Source organism: Triticum dicoccoides, chromosome 4A, assembly GCF_002162155.2.
Source record: "Triticum dicoccoides isolate Atlit2015 ecotype Zavitan chromosome 4A, WEW_v2.0, whole genome shotgun sequence".
NCBI classification, from domain to species: Eukaryota; Viridiplantae; Streptophyta; class Magnoliopsida; order Poales; family Poaceae; genus Triticum; species Triticum dicoccoides.
The window spans coordinates 477,043,606-477,068,488 of NC_041386.1; the positions used below are offsets into that span (position 1 = coordinate 477,043,606).

Here is a 24,883-nt window from a genome sequence, read left to right on the forward strand (position 1 = left end):
AATGCAACATATAGCTGACCATGTGAGAATACAGGCTCAGGAAGGTAAATACCAACGTTTGGGATGGTCTGACCCTGTGCCTTATTAATTGTCATCGCAAAACTTAGGCGGATGGGGAACTGTTTTCTCTTAAGTTTGAAGGGAAGTGAGATGTCCTCCAAGGGCGACATAGGGATCCTAAGAATAAACACCCTCTTTCCAGCATGCTGACCTCCAACAATCTCCGCGTCGATTGCATTATCCTGGAAGGCTCTGATCATAAGTCGTGTTCCATTGCATAGGCCATTATGAGGGTCGAGGTTCCGAAGCAGAATGACTGGGCAGTTGACCTTTAATCTCAAAACATGCGGTGGCAAGCCATTTGGTGTGATCGAGTTCAAAAAATCAATTGTGTAATTATTTTGCAAGTCATCCTCGATTGAGTCGAAGCTATGATATAACTTTTCTTCGCCTGGAAACCTGGAGATCATCTTATCATTCAGGTCATCCACATGATCATTCTTGGTCGAAAGAATTGCACGTGCGCTCATGTACTCTCTCGATCTAGCATTGGCATGCAGCGATGGGAAGACATCTTCAATGAGCGTGTTAATAGCTTTTTCATCCTCAGTATAGCCGATCACAATGTTGTCAGGGAGACGCACATAGTCGTCGCCAATTGTCTCTTCTGTTCCATTGCCGATCCTTAGGAGGTATTTGGAGAACCAAGGATTAGCCTGTGCACGCATATTGTGCGTGAGACATATCTTGCGGGTCTTCTCCCACAAATATGATCTTAGAAGTGTAGCATCTGTGATCTGCGCTCTTGTCCCACGTGCCACAACGGGAAGGACCTGCCTGAAATCCCCACCAAAGACGACAACCTTTCCCCCAAACGGCAAAGGACATTCCATTATATCCTGCAACGATCTATCAAGCGTCTCAACAGCTTGACGTTTTGTCATAGCGACTTCGTCCCAAATTATTAAGGACGCCTGTTTAAGCAACTCCGCTGTACCGCTTTGCTTTGTGAAACTACACATGCTGTTGTCAGTGAGCTTTATTGGAATTTTGAACCTAGAGTGTGCAGTCCGTCCTCCAGGCATTATCGACGCCGCTATACCTGATGTAGCAGTTGCAATTGCTATTTGGCCCATGGAACGCATCTTTGCAAGCAATGTCTTGTACAAGTACGTCTTCCCAGTGCCTCCTGGACCATCAACAAAGAACACCTAACTTTTTTGGTTCATCACATGATCCATTATGTCATTGAAACCAGCCAGCTGCTCACTGTTCAAACTGCTAAATAGATCTAGATGTTCTTTATCCACGGTGACTTGCCTCTCCTCTGTTACCTCTCTGTGCTCACCATCATAAGAACCATCGGTCTCAACCAGATCTGGAAGTCCATAGGTTGTAATATCCTTTCCCATGGATTGCAACATATCCCTGATATCTCTAAGCACCATCTGTTCAAGTGTTGCCTCATTGGATTGGTTACGACGGTAATCCTCAGACATTGATGCTAGATGCTTGTCCCACATTTGTCGGATTTCTGTTGCCTCACAAAATACCAGTATAGTCGCAAACAACCGTCTTAGGGCACAAGGCATCTGAAATGTGGCTGCCTCCGTCATGCAATCATCAAGAGTCATGTCGTGCTCAATGAGGCCTAAGTGCTCACATGCCTCCCTGAAGGAACTGCATGCCTTGCCATTTACTGTTTTTAAATCATCAAATGAAGTGGCACCCCGGACATGACTTAGTAGGACACGCAAGTAGTACCTTTCTCCTTCAGTAGGGTGTGCATACACAAGCCTTCCGACCTGTGATCTCTTATTTCTTCTGTTCTGCCACTCCTTGTTTCCATCTATCCATCTATAATGTTTTGGAAACTCTCTGTACAACCATTTTCATGCCTCTGGAAACCTTCGGTTCATCTCAAAGTACTCGGTAAGCATGGACTTGGAAGAAGATGGTCGAGCGAGAACATCTTCCAGATTTTCACAAGATTTAAATGCAATTGTATGCATGTTTGGCAAATGAAGCTGGAGCTGCAGCACAGATGGACTGACACCAAACATTTTAAAACCAAAAATCCTGTAAATAGCCTCTGGAGGAGATACATATCGTGCATCTCTATATTGTCGGATTTCATTGATGATTCCACCATCATTGATGATATCCTGCTTGAATGCAAAGGATGTCTGATCATGCCCTTTGTAGATGTACTTGAACAAGTACTTGACTGCCTTGATGCTTGAGCATGCTTCGACATTAATGTGGTAGTTGTATCGCATAAGCAGAAAAGGGTTGTAAGGGACCACCCATCTATTGTCCAAATTTGCTTCTCTGATCCTAACTCCACGTCCATCGTCCCTCCTCCTATAGATGGGATATGAGTCTTTCCCTTGTTGTGTGGCATTGCAAAAATCTCGCGGGTAATGAAATCGGCACTGTCCATCAATCATGCAAGGACAACTTTTTTTCAACTCACCACAGGGTCCATGCATCATGTGTTTGATGACCAGATCATGTAGAATGGGGTATTTTTCTTTGTCAGGTATCTCTGCAGATATCACCCGATCATAGGCATCCGGGGTCGCTAACTTTCTTTTTGCTTTCATGATTAGAAGTATATGCTCATGCGGGAGACCTTGTTTCTGAAACTCCGTGACATGTACATAAGCCGCAACTTCTCCGAAATGCTTACCTCTAGTCAGTAAGTCCATCATATCTCGTTGTTTAGCTTTGTATACTCTTGCCACCAGGTCTGGACGGTCTTGTGGCAGTTGTCCAGGCAACAATTTCTCAGTTATCTCCTCCCAATAAGGATTGCAAGTCATTGCGATAAAATAATCCGGTTTACCCCACCGCTGGACTATTGCCATTGCATCTAGAAACCTCCGTTGCATGTCATGGTCACCACCCGGAAATGTACGTGGGAGCACGATTCTCTTGCCAATCCGATCACAGCGTGACTCGCCGACAACGACAGTGTCAACAAGACCCTATAATAGTATACAAGGTTATAGAAAAGCATGGAATGTCCATAAAGTCGTTGCATTATGATCTATTAGAATATACAAAAGCACGTTACCTGGTAGAGGTCAGCGCGTATAACCTTCTGATTTTCCGGCTTTGAGTACCAGTCAAGCCTCATAGTCTCCATCTTGATATACATGTCAACAGCCCACTGTTGGAAAAGGTGCGCCCCGAACAAGATGATGTTAAAAAGCTTCTTCCTGACCTGCAGTTTGAAGCAGTAGTACTCCCTCGCACTAACAAATTTCCTGGCCTTTGTTGCATTCACCTCATTGTCACCAAAATCCTCATCTGGGTTATATTCATTGTCATCTACAAGATTCACAACATTTCAAATTCAATATGTTGTTTGCAGGCATAATAGTTGACCATATAAGAATTAAAGATTAAGCAATGATGACCGATACCCGCAGGTAAATCCGTGGCACGGTCTTCATGTGGTTCAAAATTCCCAACTTGTTCACTTTCTGTAATGAAGTTTTATGTGATAGAAAAATGAGAACATAAGTCTTCATTCGTAAATAGCAAGTATATAATTAATAGTGCACATCATACCTGTAGATAAATCAGAGGTTTGGTTTACTTGTGGTGCAGTATTATGCGCTGAATATTGGGTCGTGTCATCTACAAGATTGACAACATTTCACCTTCAATATGTTGTTTGCACCGATAATAATTGACCACATAAGAATTGAAGAATAAGCAATGATGACCGATACCTGCAGGTAAATCCGTGGCATGGTCTTCATGTGGTTCAAAATTCCCAAGTTGTTCACTTTCTGTAATCAAGTTTTCATATAACAGAAAAATGAGAACATAAGTCTTCATTCATAAATAGCAAGTATATAAATGAATAATGAACCTCATACCTGTATATAAATCAGAGGTTTGGTTTACTTGGGGTGCAGGGTCACCCGACGAACATTGTGTGGTGTCATCGAGGGGGCCAACATATGGCATCCTACGATTCCAACCAGTCTCCCCATGTGGGAAGAATAGTGGATATGACAATGGGTCGTAGCACCCATAGTATGCTCTAATATATAGGGGCCGGTCTCCTTTTTTCCATGTACGACAACACTTCTATCAAAGCAATTCTTTGGGTCGCTCCCTTCAACCCATATCGCTGCCACCTGAGAAGTCGTTGGGGCATTGTACCTTCGTTGATCCAAGTTGATATCCGTGTTTAGTGAGATCCTATACTCATCTAGATTTGGAACAGACCCAAGACTCTTTAAAACTTGTGCATAAGGGTTATGCTCAAGTATTCGCAGAATCTTTCGTGAGTTCTATATTAAGATCTGGAGACCTCATAGCCCTGTGAACCAAGTCTTGATCTGTATCATAAATATAGAGCTGCAAATGGCGAGGTCCATTATCAGCCGGCACCAGACCATCAAGAGCGTGGTATAAGCCACCACATGCACGAAATGTATATACTCCAGTTCCTGCCGCAGTGCTTACTCGACGATCAAGAGTGACTCCTAGAGTTATGAATGAGAAGTGCGAGTGGAAATACCGTATATGCTCTCTGAAATATTTAGCATCCTCATCATCTTGACTTGTAAACAACCGTTTCAGCTCTTCTGGAACGTCTGGAGTAATAATATCGACTTTTCCTTTTCTGCAACAAAATGCTGGGCCCTCAAATGGAAACCGCAATGCCCCACAATGGCGGCAGTCGGGAACCTTTCTTAGGACATGGTGCTTTGTAGGTAGGTTTCGGTAAATGAATTCATCGGTATTTGATACTGGTGCTGCTCGTGGGCGTCCAAGTTGGTAAGATTCATAAGCAAGACCTAGCATTAAAGAACAATATATATTAAATTATGAATGAAGACCTATGAGGCTCATGGTAAATTCGGAAATAGACAATGGACATACCTTCGGCCATAAATATTCTAGCTTCCTCATCAGGCTCATGGTACATAGATTCTCCATTTTGCAATGGCGCCAAGCAGTCTAGTAGGCAATATATTGGTCAAACATAAATGCCACAAAATTGTCAACGAAGAACCTGAACAGTGAACGACTAAACATATAATGTACCTTCAAAATTGGGTTGTTGAACAACAGGCTCAAATATTCCATATGGATCTTCTATCTGGTCGTTGCCCACTACGAAAAACCACAAGATAAGTAGAGCATACAAAATCAGGTACTATAGTAGTCTAGGGTCATAAAAATTACTTTGTAGATCTTGAGTGCTTTGAGTATCATCTGGAGACGGTTCTGCAGGGTGTCTCTCATCATTAGTTGGCGTCTTCATTGGTTGACTGGAGCCATTAAAAGGCTCTATACCTGAATAGACGAAAGAGAACCAGGAATTGCGGTCAAATAAACACTATGGACACACTTCCACCATAACTAAATGGACGAACTAAACCGGACCTTGAATTGAGAAATCTGGGTTACGTATTCTGCTAAGTTGGGGTGCCTGAACCCCTGAAAGTTGTGTGAGAGGCTCTGCATTGTGTTCAATTGATAGTAACTTTCATTCAGAAGCTGATTATAGTTTTGTTCTTGTTTAGAAGATTACAAACCAAAGCCATTAAAGCATACCTTGTGCAATATCTCTTACGACGGTGGAGATTGATTGCATGTTATGACCAAGAGGCATAGCAACAGCTCTAATGCGTCCACCAATTTGTTGTATCTGATATGCATCATTCCGGTGCAACCAATCGGACTCCTCGTCGTATGTTAAAGTATTCTCCTTGTCGTGGGGGCATGTTCAGCTGATAGAGATGAATTTGGTATATTTGATGCTACTGCATGAAAATTGTAGATAACATCAGTAATTTTTTTTGTTATATTCGATAAGATAACACCATGCAATCAATATGTTATGGTAGCACAGAACCTTCAGACGCTATTTGTTGTAGCTGGGTGACACCGGATTGTCTTGTAGCTGGTGTGTGTGACACGGTGCTATCGCTGGTGAGTAGGGTCGTAGTAGCCTTTCTCTGCTCACGTGATAGGCGTTGTCGTTTTAATATTTCATCCCTATTTTGTGCATACCGCTCCCTGTCCCTTTTCCTCCGCATTTCTTTAGGGTCTACATATGTAACGCCCTCGATGCGACTATATCTCCCACGTGTTGAAGCACGACTTAGAGACATAACCGCATTGAAAGCAATGTCGCAAATTAGGTAATCTTCACACAACCCATGTAATACATAAGGGGAAAAGATACATAGTTGGCTTACAATCGCCACTTCACACAATACATAAATAAAGCATTACATCATCCAGATACAATCAAGGCCCGGCTACGGAGCCAAAATAAAAGAAAACCCCAAATGCGACAAGGTCCCCGATCGACCCCAACTGGGCTTCACTACTGATCAACTAGAACGAAACAACACAAAGGACAAGATCTTCATCGAGCTCCTCCTTGAGCTTGGTAGCGTCATCTGCACGGTTCAACGGCACCTGCAAGCTGGTTTTTGGAAGTATCTGTGAGTCACGGGGACACAGCAATCTCACACCCTCGCGGTCAAGACTATTTAAGCTTATAGGAAGGGTAAAAGGTATGAGGTGTAGCTGCAGCAAGCGACTAGCATATATGGTGGCTAACATACGCAAATGAGAGCGAGAAGAGAAGGCACAACACGGTCGATAAAAATATGATCAAGAAGTGATCCTAGAACAACCTACGTCAAGCATAACTCCAACACCGTGTTCACTTCCCGGACTCCGCCGAGAAGAGACCATCACGGTTACACACGCGGTTGATGTATTTTAATTAAGGTCAACTTCAGGTTTTTTACAATCGGACATTAACAAATTCCCATCTGCCCATAACCGCGGGCACGACTTTCGAAAGATCATATCCCTGCAGGGGTGTCCCAACTTAGCCCATGACAAGCTCTCACGGTCAATGAAGGATAAACCTTCTCCCAAGACATTCCGATTAGACTCGGTATCCCGGTTCTACAAGACATTTCGACAAGTTAAAACAAATCCAGCAACACCGCCTGAATGTGCCGACAAATCCCGATAGGAGCTGCACATATCTCGTTCTCAGGGCACACTCAAATGAGCTCTCCATACAACTAAAACCAAACCTCGAGTTTCCCCGAGGGGGCGCTGCACAGGACTCTAGTTTGGACCAACACTCAGAGGAGCACTGGCCCCGGGGGGTTTAAATAAAGATGACCCTTGAGTCCGTGGAACCCAAGGGAAAAAGAGGCTAGTGGCGAATGGTAAAACCAATATTGGGCATTGCTGGAAGAGTTCTATTCAAGGCGAACTGTCAAGGGGTTCCCATTATAGCCCAACCGCGTAAGGAACGCAAAATCCGGGAACATAATACCGGTACGACGGAAACTAGGGCGGCAAGAGTGGAACAAAACATTAGGTATAAGGCCGAGCCTTCCACCCTTTACCAAGTATATAGATGCATTAATTAAATAAGAGATATCATGATATCCCAACAAGTAAACATGTTCCAACAAGGAACAACATAGCCATGTTCCAACAAGGAACAAACTTTATCTTCACCTACAACTAACAACGCTATAAGAGGGGCTGAGCAAAGCGGTAACATAGCCAAACAACGGTTTGCTAGGACAAGGTGGCTTAGAGGCTTGGTTCAACAATATGGGAGGCATGATAAGCAAGTGGTAGGTATCGCAGCATAGGCATAGCAAAAGAGCGAGCATCTAGCAAGCAAAGACAGAAGTGATTTCGAGGGTATGGTCATCTTGCCTGCCCGCAAGGAAGAAGAACGATTCCATGAAGAAGACAAACGGACGTAGTCGAACGGGTCCTCACAAACGCGACGTTATCAGAACCAACCCGAAGAAGCCACACCGGAAAGAAGCACACAACATAGTAAACAACCAACACATAATCATGGCATGATGCACAATCAAGTATGATGCATGTCCGGTTTAATGAAGCATGGCATGGCAAAGTACACAAACAACACTACAAGTTAAGTGGCGTTGCATATTGATGAAACACCACGTGACTTATTTAATTCTCTCTCGTTTATGTACTCAACAATATTAAATGTTGATAAGCATGGCAAGAGGTCGAGCAAATGAAAACTACCTATCTAGTCAAGTTTAAATGAGGCCGGAAACAACGAACAACAATTCCGGAAACTCCTCATATGCATATATTAGGTTTGGTACTGTTCTGCCCTAAACATAATTTTAGAGTTGTTAAGCATGCAAAATAAGGCCACCGTGTTAAACTAGGCAAAATTCTACCCCATTTACATATAAAGATTATTAGAATCGGAGCTACGATTATTTAGTTATGAATTAAATCATTTTTACATGGCATAGGGGAAAATATATGCAAACATCATTTTAAACATTTTAAACATGGATGAAAGTGACATATTATTAATCTACACAAAATTCTAAGCAAGATTCATATATTAAGTTTTTACATGTGATGCTTAGTTAATAAGTTATTATATGCATGAACTATGATGGGTTTTCTGTAAATCTGCAAACTCCTGGATAAATAGATAAATCGCAGATCCTAAAAAAAAACTATACGAGCCGAAACAAAGGCCGGCCCACATTGCATAGGGGCTCGTGTGCTGCTCACCATGGGCCAAAGGCCCAGATCTGGAGTGGTTCGGCTTGACTGGCCGGCCGGGATGAGCTGGGCCTGGCCGAGGCGGTTGCTGGGCGCACGCGGTCAACGCGCGGCTGGACCGAGCGATGCAGGCGCTCGTTCTGCTCGCACTAAACAGGGGGCGCTGGCGGCTGGGAGCAGAGCTCCGGCGAGCGTGGCAAACGGCGGCGAGGCGAGGGACTTGGCGCGGCAGCGGCTTGTGGAAGAGCAACAACGATGGAACTAGGTGCGGGCGAGGGACTTCGCGCTCGAGACGGACAGGAGGGCGCCGTCCTCGTCAGGAACCCTCGAAGACGACGACGACAGAGACTGCGGCAGGCAACGATGCAGCTTGGGCGGCGGAGCTGGAGCGAGGGAGGCGGCTGAGGGAGTGTGGTTGCCGGAGACGCGATCCAGGGCGGCGAGAGTTGGGGCTCCATGGCCACGGCGAGGAGTTCCATGGGCGGCGGCGCTGTTCGTTCCTGCAGGGAGGCGGGGTGAGAGGCAGAGAGATCGTGAGCGAGAGAGAGGAACAAAGAAGAAAAAAGGAGAGGTAAAGGGAGGCGCTGGCGTAGAATCTCATGTGCATGCTCGCACACGAGCGCGAGGCTCTCCTCGGGTGGCTCCTGGAGGTAGCGCAAGGTCGAGGTGCTCGGGTATAGCGCAGGTCGCCGTAGACGAGGTGGCAGAGGCAGGAGACGAAGCTGCTCGAAGCTCTCGCATGGCGGCGTTGAGGGAGCTCGAGAGGAGGCTCGGATGGATTGGCTGGATCTGAACACGAGGAAGGAAAGTGGTTGCTGCGATTCGTCTCGGGTGGAACTGGATCGGGAGGGGATCCCGATGTGGGAGAGGAGTGGCGGCGGGGAGGGACAAGCCTCCTAGGTTTTAGGGTTAGGCTAGATTTGGTAGGTGGTGGTCTATAAATATAAGGAAAAGAGGGAGTTTGAATCCTCCGATCAAAATCGGACGGTTCAGAAAGAATAGGCTAGGGAGTCCAAATAAGAAAACGGTGACGTTTTGTAGACGTTTGGGGATGATCCGGATCCAACGGTGACGACTGCCCGGGTCGGGTCCGGGACAATCTCGGACGCGCACGTGAGGGGTTCGATGCACTGTGCAGAGAGGGTTTCGGACCGTGCGGTCGCATCAGACAACTCCGGAAGCGAAGAAGGGAAGGAGGATGGACTAGGTGGGTTGTGGCGAGACTGCGAGGGGAACAAGAGAGAGAGAGGGCTCGGCATCTGTTTCCGGAGACCGAAAACGTCCGACGTTAGACCGGTTATAATGGCGCTATAGTTAATCGTTGGGGTGTCAAACGAACTCCGAATGTGATGAAACTTGACAGGCGGTCTATCTATACTATAATAAGACCACACGCCAACTTTCATCCCATTTCGAGAACATTTTCCGGCCACTTATAAAATACTATTACGGACATGTCGCGGGCGCGTGCGAGTGTGTCTGGACTCAGAACGGACAACGGAAGGAACGGGGAGAACCCGGACGGATGCAAGTTTTGAAAACATGATGATGCAATACACATGATGACAAGATATGCAATGCATGACACGCAAGCAACGACAACACAACAACAACGAATAACTGGAGGACAACTGGCACATCGGTCTCGGGGCGTTACAACACTCCACCACTACGAGAGGATCTCGTCCCGAGATCTAGAATGGCACCGGAGAGAAAAACGGAAGAGAAAAGAAGAGGTAAAACTAAGTTGCTTCTTTGACAAACGAGTGAGAACAAAGAACCTTGAAAAGGTTAAGCCATTACGAGTAAGAATACAACGGAGATGAACGAAGTTGAAAGCACTCCGTTAAGAAAGAGGAATAAGAAAGAACCGATTTGGGTAGCACTTCGGTTGAAAAGAGATGAAGACTTGATAAAATGAAAGAGCTTAAGCAAAAGGGACACAACACTCCGGTTAAATGGATAAACCAAGAAAATAACATGATCCTGACAAAACGAAAAGATGAAACATCACAATGTCTCCGGAAGAAAAGAATAGAAGTTAGATCATTGAAATAGGAGAATGGAGAAGAAAATGCCAAAACCTGCCACAAAAGAGCTCGACAATGCATCTTTAGGAGAAGGGTCGAACGGAGTTGTTGGGAATCCAACAACGAAAAGGATAAGATTGACATGGACTTATAGAAGACATCTCAAAATTATGAGGTGACAACCTGTCACTCACGGGAAAAAGAATTGGATAGATAAGAGCAAATTGACGAGAAAGTATATCGCACCGGAAAGGATAAATGAAGAACTTGAATCCTTTATAAGCACCATAATAGCAAACATCCTTAAAGAAGGCTTAAGGTGAAATATAATCCAAGATAACTCCAACGAAGAGGTTGATGGATTTAAAATACCCCATTCTCGATAACTTGTGAAACATGAAATAAGAACTCAAATTATCAAGAATGACATAATACCATCTCACATAATGGTAGAAAGAATTGCACTCCTAATTGCAAGATGAAGAAACTTAAGCTCCTTAGAAAAGAATGTTGATGAACACTTCGAGAAGGAAATTAAACCTTCATGAAGAACTCCGGTAAAAAAAGAATAACGAAAATAAAAATAAAGAGAAGTCGGAAAACACAAGGTGAAACCTTGTAATTATTTAGACGGATCTCCGTGATAATTAGAGCTTGGAACTCCGGAAAAGAAAAGATGAAGCACCTCGGACCGAGAATGTGATATGATGAACAACTCCGGGTTGAAGAAACTAGATCACTTGGATGAAACAATAATAAGAATTACATTATGTGTATCCTTCACCAATTTAGATTGATGACAAGCACGGATTTGGCATACTACTTATTCTCGTAGAAAGGAATTAAAATAGATATTGCGCAACCTTGGGAAGGTCTTCAATGAACCACCGGTAGGATTTGGAAATAGTGAATAAATAAATATGATAAAGGAGGAAGAGAAATCTTGAACGAACCACCGTAAGAATTGAAAATGAACGAAGAAAAGAGATGAATCACCGGTAAGAATTAGCAAATGAACAAACATACTTGAGGCAATCTAGATACATGACAACGAAAGGATCACGAATTGATTAGAGAATATTTGAATGATGCACCGGTAAGATTTGGAGAACGAGAGCTGAAGGTTGAGAATGAATAATTCTGAGATGGTGGGCTCCGGAGAATTAAACTGAAAATACTCTGAATTACTCCGGATGGATGAAAAGAATATCTCACAATCGCAAATAATTATGAGAGGATGTCAACACGCTAGAATCACGAATCTTAAAGAGAATGGAGCAAGATTGAGAAAAAAATCTTCTTCGGTCTTCCAATCTGAGAATGACGACGAGAAACACCACCATGAATTATTGAGGTACTCCGAAATTAAAATTAGAAAGGTTGAACCAATGATGAAAAGAATTTGAAAGATCTTGGCGAAAAACATTTGACTGATGACAGTTCATTATTACGTCAAACTTCGAAAAGAATTTTACGGATCTCTCTGGGAGAATTAGAAAAGTCAGGTAAGATCCTGGGAAAAGACCTGTGGGTTAGGGCCCACTCAAAAGAAACACCGTTGAAATGATTTCAAAGAGAGAAATCACCGATTGAATTAAATGACTTGAATGAGGGAACATCCTCGAAAGATCTTGAACGAATGCAGAGTGGAAAACACAAATCTTCGAGATATCTTCAGCACTCCGGAACAATTAAATAGCGAGAAGTGGAATGGTTATGAGGTGCACCGGCATGAGAAAACATTTGAAACGAGGAAAAGGATGTGATCAACAAAGCTTGACCTGAAACCATCGGAGATGAAAAGAATGAAAAATGACGAACTTGGAGCTCCATTAGAATCTTCATGAGAATCACCAGATAAGGACATTGGCGGAAAAGGAATGAAGAGACCTCGCATCAATAAAATGGATACTTGATGAAGAAATCTGAGTCCTTGAAGAAACAAAGGGAGGGAGGGTGGGAAAAAACAAAGACAACCAGGGAATGGATGAAACAAACAACGTTGAGAGCTTAGATTGAATCTTACGGACGGAAAATGGACGGACCCGCTTGAAGAGAAGCACACCGGTGGAAAAGAATTGACGAGACAGTCTCGATTATCGAGAAGGATTAGTACTCACATAGAAGTAAGAGAACACCACTTAGAAAAAGGCATGGAATCATCATTTGATTTCGAAGCAACTCGAATACCACAACTGAAAACAAAACAAAGGATTGGCTTGCAGAATAAGCCGGAACAAACATATAATAGATATTTTGTCCAAAGTTTTTGTGGTGGGGCCTACACGGGCTCGATCGTACATCACCATCATGTACAAGGCAGTGCACATGACATACGAAGCGTCCCCGAGTCGGCATAGCCAAGGACTCTTTAAGACACAACGAGACCACTGTAAAATCAACCGTGAATAGGCGGACCACTAGACGTCGAACCCCAATTTCATATCATACATCTGTCGGAAAGAAATCCTAAGAGCTACTTGAATTCTCACTTATAAATTCCCGAAATTTTCCGGTTATGCAATCAGGTGTTAGGGATACAGGGGAAGCATAATATCTCACCCAAATCTAGCAAATCCTACATCCAGCTGTATCTATCCTTCAACACATAACCAAGATACCTTTGGAAATTGTCTACCTCAACCTTTGAAACTCATCCGTTATACAAGTTATGGCAATACTCTCGAACTCCCGCCCCAGTACTAGGTGGCGCCGAGGTTATCTCACCAACGAACTGCATAAAAGAGATTTTCGATGTCGGCGTACTAAACTCAGGTATTTCAGAACTTCAACGATAAAATTGTGACGACAACACCTCGGAGCTCAAATCCCCGGGACACTGCCACAACCCCTAAATGACAGGAGGCACCAAGAACAATGTTCTCGTCACAAATCCATTGGAACGATTCCAAGATACCCGCGTGATCCTAAAATGTTTTTTAGTGAAATTTGAGAAGAGAAGAGTCAAAACTCTACGTCAGGATGCCTTACCAGAGCGATGAAGGGACTGGGGAGTAAAAAGAATTGCTAAACTCTCCGATATATAATTCCTAGATGACTCAAAACAATTTTCTAGACTCAACAACGGCTGCTAAAAATGATCAATCAGTGGGGGCACCTAAGGTCGGGGAAGGCTCTGATACCAACTTGTAACGCCCCGAACACACCCGCCGGTGGTCGTTACTCCTGGCGGGATCTAGACTGGCCCCACAGATCAATACTAGTCTTTTCTGCGCACTTTGTCCTCACTCATGCGCACCCGGGAGCAACTTCCCAGTCGGTCACTCATCCTGACACTACTCCAAACTGAGCACGCTTAATTTTGGAGTTCTGTCCGAATGGGCTCCCGAAAAAGAAGGAATTCCTTATTGATATGAGTAGTCTATCATCCCTAATAAGTCAGGCCATCACATACACCCCCACTCAGAGGAATCGACGTCCTCGTTGGGCCACAAGAATGCTCCCTCTTGGCACATACGTCTGTGCATCCAGTCCGATACATGTGCCATGCCGGGTGCCACGACGGGTCACAAACGTCATGAACATGACCGCGCACCTGTCCGCAAACATTCGTGTAACCGCGAGGGTCGGCTCTGATACCAACTTGTAATGCCCTCGATGCGGCTATATCTCCCACGTGTCGAAGCACGACTTAGAGGCATAACCGCATTGAAAGCAATGTCGCAAGTGAGGTAATCTTCACACAACCCATGTAATACATACGGGGAAAAGATACATAGTTGGCTTACAATCGCCACTTCACACAATACATAAATAAAGCATTACATCATCTAGATACAATCAAGGCCTGACTACGGAGCCAAAATAAAAGAAGAACCTCAAATGCGACAAGGTCCTCGATTGACCCCAACTGGGCTCCACTACTGATCAACTAGAACGAAACAACACAAAGGACAAGATCTTCATCGAGCTCCTCCTTGAGCTTGGTAGCGTCATCTGCACGGTTCAACGGCACCTGCCAGCTGGTTTTTGCAAGTATCTGTGAGTAACGGGGACTCAGCAATCTCACACCCTCGCGATAAAGACTATTTAAGCTTATAGGAAGGGTAAAAGGTATGAGGTGTAGCTGCAGCAAGCGACTAGCATATATGGTGGCTAACATACACAAATGAGAGCGAGAAGAGAAGGCACAGCACGGTCGATAAAAGTATGATCAAGAAGTGATCCTAGAACAATCTACGTCAAGCATAACTCCAACACCGTGTTCACTTCCCGGACTCCGCCGAGAAGAGACCATCACGGTTACACACGCGGTGGATGTATTTTAATTAAGGTCAACTTCAGGTTTTCTACAACCGGACATTAACAAATTCCCATCTGCCCATAACCGCGGGCACGTCTTTCAACAGATCATATCCCTGCAGGGGTGTCCCAAATTAGCCCATGACAAGCTCTCACGGTCAACGAAGGATAAACCTTCTCCCGAGACATTCCGATCAGACTCGGTATCCCGGTTCTACAAGACATTTCGACAAGTTAAAACAAATCCAGCAACACCGCCCGAATGTGCCGACAAATCCCGATAGGAGCTGCACATATCTCGTTCTCAGGGCACATTCAGATGAGCTCTCCATACAACTAAAACCAAACCTCGAGTTTCCCCGAGGGGGCGCTGTACAGGACTCTAGTTTGGACCAACACTTAGAGGAGCACTGGCCCGGGGGGGTGTTTAAATAAAGATGACCCTTGAGTCCGCGGAACCCAAGGGAAAAAGAGGCTAGGTGGCGAATGGTAAAACCAATGTTGGGCATTGCTGGAAGAGTTTTATTCAAGGCAAACTGTCAAGGGGTTCCCATTATAGCCCAACCGCGTAAGGAACGCAAAATCCAGGAACATAACACCGGTATGACGGAAACTAGGGCGGCAAGAGTGGAACAAAACACTAGGCATAAGGCCGAGCCTTCCACCCTTTACCAAGTATATAGATGCATTAATTAAATAAGAGATATCATGATATCCCAACAAGTAAACATGTTCCAACAAGGAACAACATAGCCATGTTCCAACAAGGAACAAACTTCATCTTCACCTGCAACTAACAACGCTATAAGAGGGGCTGAGCAAAGCGGTAACATAGCCAAACAACGGTTTGCTAGGACAAGATGGGTTAGAGGCTTGGTTCAACAATATGGGAGGCATGATAAGCAAGTGGTAGGTATCGCAGCTTAGACATAGCAAAAGAGCGAGCATCTAGCAAGCAAAGATAGAAGTGATTTCGAGGGTATGGTCAACTTGCCTGAAATCCCGCAAGGAAGAAGAACGATTCCATGAAGAAGACAAACGGACGTAGTCGAACGGGCCCTCACAAACGCGACGTTATCGGAACCAACCCGAAGAAGCCACACCAGAAAGAAGCACACAACATAGTAAACAACCAACACGTAATCATGGCATGATGCACAATCAAGTATGATGCATGTCCGGTTTAATGAAGCATGGCATGGAAAAGTACACAAACAACACTACAAGTTAAGTGGCGTTGCATATTGACGAAACACCACGTGACTTATTTAATTCTCTCTCGTTTATGTACTCAACAATATTAAATGTTGATAAGCATGGCAAGAGGTCGAGCAAATGAAAACTACCTATCTAGTCAAGTTTAAATGAGGCCGGAAACAACGAACAACAATTCCGGAAACTCCTCATATGCATATATTAGGTTTGGTACTGTTCTGCCCTAAACATAATTTTAGAGTTGTTAAGCATGCAAAATAAGGCCACCGTGTTAAACTAGGCAAAATTCTACCCCATTTACATATAAAGATTATTAGAATCGGAGCTACGATTATTTAGTTATGAATTAAATCATTTTTACATGGCATAGGGGAAAATATATGCAAACATCATTTTAAACATTTTAAACATGGATGAAAGTGACATATTATTAATCTACATAAAATTCTAAGCAAGATTCATATATTAAGTTTTTACATGTGATGCTTAGTTAATAAGTTATTATATGCATGAACTATGATGGGTTTTCTGTAAATCTGCAAACTCCTGGATAAATAGATAAATCGCAGATCCTAAAAAAAACTATACGAGCCGAAACAAAGGCCGGCCCACATTGCATAGGGGCTCGTGTGCTGCTCACCATGGGCCAAAGGCCCAGATCTGGAGTGGTTCGGCTTGACTGGCCGGCCGGGACGAGCTGGGCCTGGCCGAGGCGGTTGCTGGACGCACGCGGTCAACGCGCGGCTGGACCGAGCGATGCAGGCGCTCGTTCTGCTTACACTAAACAGGGGCGCTGGCGGCTGGGAGCAGAGCTCCGGCGAGCGTGGCAAACGGCGGCGAGGCGAGGGACTTGGCGCGGCGGCGGCTTGTGGAAGAGCAACAACGATGGAAATAGGTGCGGGCGAGGGACTTCGCGCTCGAGACGGACATGAGGGCGCCGTCCTCGTCAGGAACCCTCGAAGACGACGACGACAGAGACTGCGGCAGGCAACGGCGCAGCTTGGGCGGCGGAGCTGGAGCGAGGGAGGCGGCTGAGGGAGTGTGGTTGCCGGAGACGCGATCCAGGGCGGCGGGAGTTGGGGCTCCATGGCCACGGCGAGGAGTTCCATGGGCGGCGGCGCTGTTCGTTCCTGCAGGGAGGCGGGGTGAGAGGCAGAGAGATCGTGAGCGAGAGAGAGGAACAGAGAGGAAAAAAAGGAGAGGTAAAGGGAGGCGCTGGCGTAGAATCTCATGTGCATGCTCGCACACGAGCGCGAGGCTCTTCTCGGGTGGCTCCTGGAGGCAGCGCAAGGTTGAGGTGCTCGGGGATGGCGCAGGTCACCGTAGACGAGGTGGCAGAGGCAGGAGACGAAGCTGCTCGAAGCTCTCGCATGGCGGCGTTGAGGGAGCTCGAGAGGAGGCTCAGATGGATTGGCTGGATCTGAACACGAGGAATGAAAGTGGTTGCTGTGATTCGTCTCGGGTGGAACTGGATCGGGAGGGGATACCGATGTGGGAGAGGAGTGGCGGCGGGGAGGGACAAGCCTCCTAGGTTTTAGAGTTAGGCTAGATTTGGTAGGTGGTGGTCTATAAATATAAGGAAAAGAGGGAGTTTGGATCCTCCGATCAAAATCGGACGGTTCAGAAAGAATAGGTTAGGGATTCCAAATAAGAAAACGGTGACATTTTGTAGACGTTTGGGGATAATCCGGATCCAACGGTGACGACTGCCCAGGTCGGGTCCGGGACAATCTCGGACGCGCACGTGAGGGGTTCGATGCACTGTGCAGAGAGGGTTTCGGACCGTGCGGTCGCATCAGACAACTTCGGAAGCGAAGAGGGGAAGGAGGATGGACTAGGTGGGTTGTGGCGAGACTGCGAGGGGAAGAAGAGAAAGAGAGGGCCCGGCATCTGTTTCCGGAGACCGAAAACGTCGTTAGACCGGTAATAATGGCGCTATTGTTAATCGTTGGGGCGTCAAACGAACTCCGAATGCGATGAAACTTGACAGGCGGTCTATCTATACTATAATAAGACCACACGCCAACTTTCATCCCATTCCGAGAACATTTTCCGGCCACTTATAAAATACTATTACGGACATGTCGCGGGCGCGTGCGAGTGTGTCTGGATTCAGAACGGACAACGGAAGGAACGGGGAGAACCCGGACGGATGCAAGTTTTGAAAACATGATGATGCAATACACATGATGACAAGATATGCAATGCATGACACGCAAGCAACGACAACACAACAATAGCGAATAACTGGAGGACAACTGGCACATCGGTCTCGGGGCTTTACAACATAGATGAGAAAGCTAGTTAGTATCAACAAATAGGGTTCACTGTAGTTGGTTGATCGTCATTACCAATGGGTATGGACATCGGTGTTTGTGTTTCATTTTCATGGACACTGATATCGGCGGAAGCGTCAGCCATTTTTTTGTTTCTTTGGGCGTGACGTTGTCTCTTTAATATTTCGTCTCTATTTTGTGAATACCGTTCCCTATCCAGTCGCCTCTTCAGCTCCGTAGGGCCTACATGTATGATTTAGAGTATCATAAGTTACCTGAATAATACGTAAGCATGCAGTATATGGCCATACTTACTTTGGGACATGGCTAGGGGTGTGTCTGGCACATTTTGCTCATCATTCGGCAGAGGTTTATCATTCTGCTTCTTTAAACGTGCCTCACGACATCTTTTCAGAATGTCCTCTCTATTTCGTGCATAATATTCTGTGTCCTTCTGCCTCTTAATTTCTTTAGGGTCTGTTTAAATATACAATGGAAATTAGCACATTCGTTATAGAAGTGTTCATCAACCCAGAAAAAAAGAAGCGCTCAGTTGGCTGATAGTTACCCGAGGAATGGATGTTGCTTATATCCTGAAATGGGGTGCGTGCCCCCGAGTGATTTGGAGAAGTCATAACGTCGACTTTGTAGACTGAATACTCCAGTCAAAAATCTGTCAAGAGGGTTGACTGGAAGCATATATTAGTTAGAATTAGATTCAAGTTATGTTGTCATAAATCTGTAGATTGCATTTTCTTAAAGCACAAGGAAGTTAGAAGATAACTTGCAAGAACAAGAAGAAATGTGTAATATTAAAATCTTGCCTGATGTTTTGAGAGGATGACACAGGTGATGCAAGGAACTGACGACCTGTTTGCAGCGAGAAGGTGAGGCAGGAGCAACCGCACATCTAATGGCCAGTGGAGGGCGGCGAGGGAAGGCGGCGGTGTTTTCGTGCGGCGAGGTCGCCGTCCAGGAAGGCGAAGGCGATGATGTTTCTGAGCGGCAAGGGGATATCGGTGGGATATGTTTCTTGTTTTTGGATTTGGATTTGGAAGGTCTATTATTATTTGTGGGTATGGGGGATACGTGATTGTAGGGATTGTGTTTCCTTTCGCATGGAAGTTTTCCTCCACGGTGGAGTACGGTCAGTCAATGTAAATTAGTAAGTGCACACCAGAAAACATATCAGGTGAAGGCTAGCCGTTGGATATATATTAGTGGGGATAATCATGCGGTAGTAGTGGGTTCGTGTATGTTTTGTGGGGTGCGTTTAGCAAAGATAATGTTTGCTCTTTTATTAGTAGTGGATGGAAGTGGATAGTGGATGGATTAGGACAACTCCACCGCGCGACCCTATCCTGTCCGCCTCCGTCCGTTTGGGGTAAAACGGACAAACGAGGCGGCCCAGCGCGCGGGAGCAAACGAACCTTTGTTCGTTTTGTGTCCGCTTTCGACCCATCCGCAGTCCAAGTTTGTGCCGCTTTTGGGGTGAAATGGACACCATGCGGACGCGCGGGCCGTCTTCGTATGTCCTCCCCTGGCCCGCCCGTCGGTGGCACAGGGCGGGCCTTTTTCTATCCGCCCTCCTCCCTCCCTCCGGCCGCACCCCCCTTCACTCTTCTCCACTCTTCCCCTCGCTGTCGCTGCCGCCATTGCAGCCGTGCAGTTCGGTCGCGCGCTCGCCCAACCCCTTTCGCTCGGCGCCGCGGAGCTACCCAACCACGGCCACCTGGCTTGCGCACTCGCCGGCCGGATTTGGGGCGGATCCGGTCGGTCTTGAGCTCGCCCGGCTGTGGGAGGCCGGGCCGCGCCATGGACTGGCCGGGCACCTCGCCGAAAGGCCCTGGTAGGGCCGCAAAGCCACATGCAGGTAGTGGCTTCTCCTCTAGCCGCTCGGATCTGCATCGTCGGTGGTCCGCCGGCAGATACACGAATGGCGGTCGGCCAGGCTCGGTGCTTGCCCAAAAGCTCGTCGGCGCACCGTTGCCACTCATTAAGTGCGACCACTGCCCAAGGATGGTCGTGCGCCGCATGTCTACAACGCCGGAACATCCCGAATGGGTGTTTATCAAGTGCTTAAACGATGGGGTATGTGCTCTTTTTAGCTTCGGTTTGTGCTCTAGATTTGACTAGTTGTGCTAACTTCAAATTTTATTGTGTAGCATGGATGCAAGTTTTGGTATTGGGGAGAAGAGTACATCGATATATTGATAGAGCGAAATTTAGTACATGTCCGTGCACTTTTAGCTAGCATAAAGGTTGTAAATGAGACAAGTGCACTTGTTGCTAGATTAGAGGCTAGACACGACACTAGGTGTGAGGAAGCAACATCTACTTCTGGCTTGAAGAAGAAAGGAGGATGCTAGATCGAGCCTCCTCCACAGATCAGCAATGAGTGCATCGAGAAGATCCTAACCCAACTTAAGGGAGCAGTTATGGAAGTTGGGTATCTTCTAAAATGTATTCTTGTGGTTATTTTTTTGTCTTGCTTTACTAGTCAAAATGTGATGATGTATTTTTCATGTACCAAAAATGAATAATGAAAAAAAGTTAAAGACTTGCAAAGAAAAATGCACGCGGACAGGATGCGGCCGGGATGCGTCCGCACGCTGGACGCACCGCCACCGCATCCGAGGACAGGCCTGAACACGACCTCATTGCCCTACCCAAACAGACAGAATCCGAACAAAACGGACGTTCGTTTAGGGTCGCGCGATGGAATTGGCCTTATACTCATGTAAAGAATGTTGGAGTACTCATCTCCTAGGGGCTTCGGCACGAGAGTGCCCTCCTCGCCATCTGTTTCGCACACGCCTCCCGCGTATGGCTCCCTCACACGCCCTCGGCCATCCGATCCCCGGGGCGCCCCGCACCTGGTTGCTTTTCCTCGAGGGTCCATGACACATGGGTCGTGTGCGGCCGGGCCCCCCTCTCTGTGGTGGTTTTCGTTGTGCTCGCCTGTGTTGCCAGATGCATTGCCCCGCGTGTGTCGGTTGGCCTGTCAGCATTGTTTGTCCCTTGCCGGGTTGTTTCGTTCATGCCAGCAGGGTACGCCCATGCGTGAAGCCTACCCGCTTGTGCGTGTGCATGCCGAACGGTTCAAGGTGCTGGTTGGGAGCTAGGTGGTCGGAGTGGGCTGCTCGAATGTTGGATGTTGGTCGACTGCCATCTGCCTCATGTTGCCCTGGACCCGTGTGTTATTTTGTTCGCTTGTGCGGGGGTGCCTGATGTTGGGCCATCGGCTAGAGGCAACCATAGTGTGTGGGGTCTTTCTGGTTGTGCTTTGATGTCCCACATGTGTAGGAGGGTCAACTGTAGATCTTTTTGATAAGTAAGAGTATTGATCCCACAAGGAGTTGAAAGAATAGTAAGCGCAAAAATAACAAGGTTTCACTGCAAGTACTAAAAGGTGTGATGATTTTGTGTTTTATGGGTGTAGTGAAACAATGGAACGCGAGCAACAATAAAATTGTTAAAGGGTGCGGCAAGTGGCTTAATCCTTGATATTGTCAGACAAGCTGGTTGTGTTACTTATGATGATTAAATATTCTTGAAGACGGCGGGATAACGATATAGTTGTCAATTTTCATATATAACTTGCATTGATTGTTGTTGCTTATTCAATATTGTAGGGATAGAGTCTAATTTAGTATGTATCAAAACCATTGAATGCACATACTTATGATTGTTCTTTCAATGGGTTACTCAAATACTGAGATTTATTAATGTAAATACCCAACCATAGCTATAACTTTTTCTAGGGTCCATATTCACCCTTACGTCACAACTCATTAATTCAGCAAACGGTAATACCTGTCACTCCAACCTCACATCCAACCATATTATGACACAATATAAAGATGAAGTGTTATGCAGTCAAGGTTCACACAACACCACTAGAGAATTACACTACAACAAGATTAATCAACAACCTTTACTTTAATTAAATACTGCACTTGACAACTAGCATTCTCCCATATCCTTAAGAACGCAAGGGAACTACTCTGAACACTGTTGGGAAAGGTGGTAGAAAAAAAACCGTCCTATGATCACGATTCAGGAACACTATGAAGATGCATTAGAGGTTTAGATTGGATAGTTACCAACTTTGAGTTGCAGCGGAAGAAGAGTTGGCGTAGATTGTTGATGAAGTCCCTAGAACCGTTCATGTACGATCCCTCAAACTAAAGACCAAAAGCACGACCTCTCTATAGGTTGCAAGCGTACAACATTCATGATCTGGCAGCGCTTCATCGTCGGGAGCTATCGTCGCCAGAGAATTAGAGAGAAAAGAAGAGAACCGCACATGGCTTCTCTATTATGAGGATTAGAGAGAACTAGGTCTATCTCTAATTTAGATCAACTCTAAATTAGAACTACAACTAGAGAATTAGAGTAGGCTCCAAAACTTGTGTCTCCAGAGACCAAAATCCTCTAGTATACATAGGTTGAGGAGAGAGGAAGGGGTGGCCAACTTGGGGAAGGGTTTCCCCTCTTCGTGCACCGGCCTAGGGGAGTAATATTTTATCCCCTCTTTGTCCAACTCCACCTCCCAATTCGGCTTCCCATTGGGGCGCCTTCACTAATGGACCTTAGGGACCATTAACTTTTCCCTAATAGGCCTTTTAGTATTTTCTTTAGCCGTTGATATCAAATAAATTCTAAAAGCCTCATAATCAATATTAGAACCTTTTATCATTTATTTAAAGTCTTCGAAAATATTTTTCGCCTATATATCATTTCCTAGTATTACCCGATAAACCCCGAAACTCTTCCGGTAACCCTAAAAAGCTATCGCTTTCTCTCGAAACTATTTTCGATGTTCCCAGAACTATTGCGAGAATTTTTTTCCTCATAACTCTTACTCCACTAGCACTCAATAGATCGTGATTCCCTTAAGCTTGTGACCCTGTAGATTCGGTAAAACATCGACGTGAACGAAACTCCCTTTTGTTCAATGATCAATAGCGGGAACCGTGGAAATCCATATTGATCCCTATGAATACATGAATGATACTCGAGTGAACCTTTTGTTATCGTATGTTATTCCCTTTGCTTCGTGATACTTTATGAAACCCAAGATGAGATATACCGATATCCCCTTGAGTCAGTCTCATGCTCATTATACCAGTCTCCTTGTTACTGGTTTTGTTCTTCTTTCCCGTTGTCATGTTCTGGCATCCCTGTGACCTAGTCACATCTGGCCGGACGCACCATCTAGTCCTTCTCCTAAGCTCTATGGGTCTCTTCTTGTCCATAAAAAATCACCATAAATTTTCGTGCATTTGGACTTCGTTTGGTATGGATTTTTTGGAAAACCAAAAACATGCAGAAAACAACAACTCATTGGCACTAGGTTAATAGGTTAGTTCATGAAAATCATATAAAAATGCACTAAAACCATATAAAATCATTGTAAACATGGCATGAATACTTTATAAATTATAGATACGTTGGAGACGCATCACCGGTCACTGCATCCTCTTGGGCGAGCTCAAATCCGAGCTAGGTGAAGTGAAAAGAACGGGAGGGGGGGTAGGGGCGACTGTACGACTTATCGGCGTCTCGGAGATGCAGCAAGACTGCAGGAGATGCCAGGAAAGCGGCGGCGTCAGGCATGGGCAGGGGCGGCGTCCGTTAAGAAATCCGCATAGTAATGGATGCCATAAGTCCATAAATTGTGCATAAATTAGTATAAGCCTGTAGAAAATTCTTAACAGAATTACTATGTAGATCAAACAAAATAGGCAAATAGCACCTGGTAGTATGTCTCGGGTGGATGTAGTACTAACTCATGACTAAATTCTGATATGTAGCTTTACGTGACGAATAGTAGTAGTAGTAACTGGCTGATCTAGGAAGAATATCTCATGATACCACCCTTAGAGCAACTCTAGCAGATCCCGCAAAAATACGACCCACAAAACGTGTTTGCGGGTTTAAGAAAATCGCTTTTGCGGGTCAAAAACATACGCGTCCGAGCAGAACCCATATCTAAACCTGCATAATTTGAAAAACTTCTTTTGCGGGAGAAATTGCGCAAACACAGTTCATCACAGATACTATATTGTTCATCGCATACTACATAGTTCATCAAACTACAAGCATAGTTATACTACATACTGCGTTAAACTAGTACTAGGGGGTAACGGCGGCGAGGTCGTGGCAACTGGACGACGCCGTGGAGGAGCCGGACGCTCACTCGTCCTTGCTGGAGCTGCAGAGATCGATGAACTTCTCCGCCTGCTCCGCGCGGATGCGGCGCCACTCCTCGGCCTTCTCCTTGGCGGCGAGGTTGGAGGCGACCGTCTGCCGCCACTCGAGGGCTTCGAGCTCCTCGGCGTGGCGCCGACACTCCTCCTCCTCGCGCACGCTTCGCTCGGCGATGGCGGCTGCGACGGCGTCGAACTCCGCGACGAAGTCCTCGGGCCCGACGACTCCGCGGCGGCCGAGTGGAGCGGGGTCCTCGGGCTCCTCCTTCACCGGCGCGAAGGGGAACGACGCCGGCGG

At 45.8% G+C, this 24,883-nt stretch overlaps 1 protein-coding gene across 3 annotated transcripts in view; it reads left to right on the forward strand.

The window, feature by feature from the left end:
• LOC119286294 overlaps positions 1-24,883 on the forward strand; it is a 29,392-nt gene that overhangs the window by 2,462 nt on the left and 2,047 nt on the right. The window contains exon 3 of one of the 3 annotated variants that reach the window (XR_005140357.1): positions 19,220-19,670. The exons of 1 other annotated variant lie outside the window; for it this stretch is intronic. Coding sequence is in view for 1 of the 2 variants with exons in the window: in XM_037565671.1 (XP_037421568.1) it covers positions 19,251-19,463 (213 nt within the window). In the remaining variant the exon portion in view is untranslated. Of the gene's footprint in view, positions 1-19,219; positions 19,671-24,883 lie in introns of those variants that run through there. One more of the 3 variants, XM_037565671.1, reaches the window with a different exon arrangement.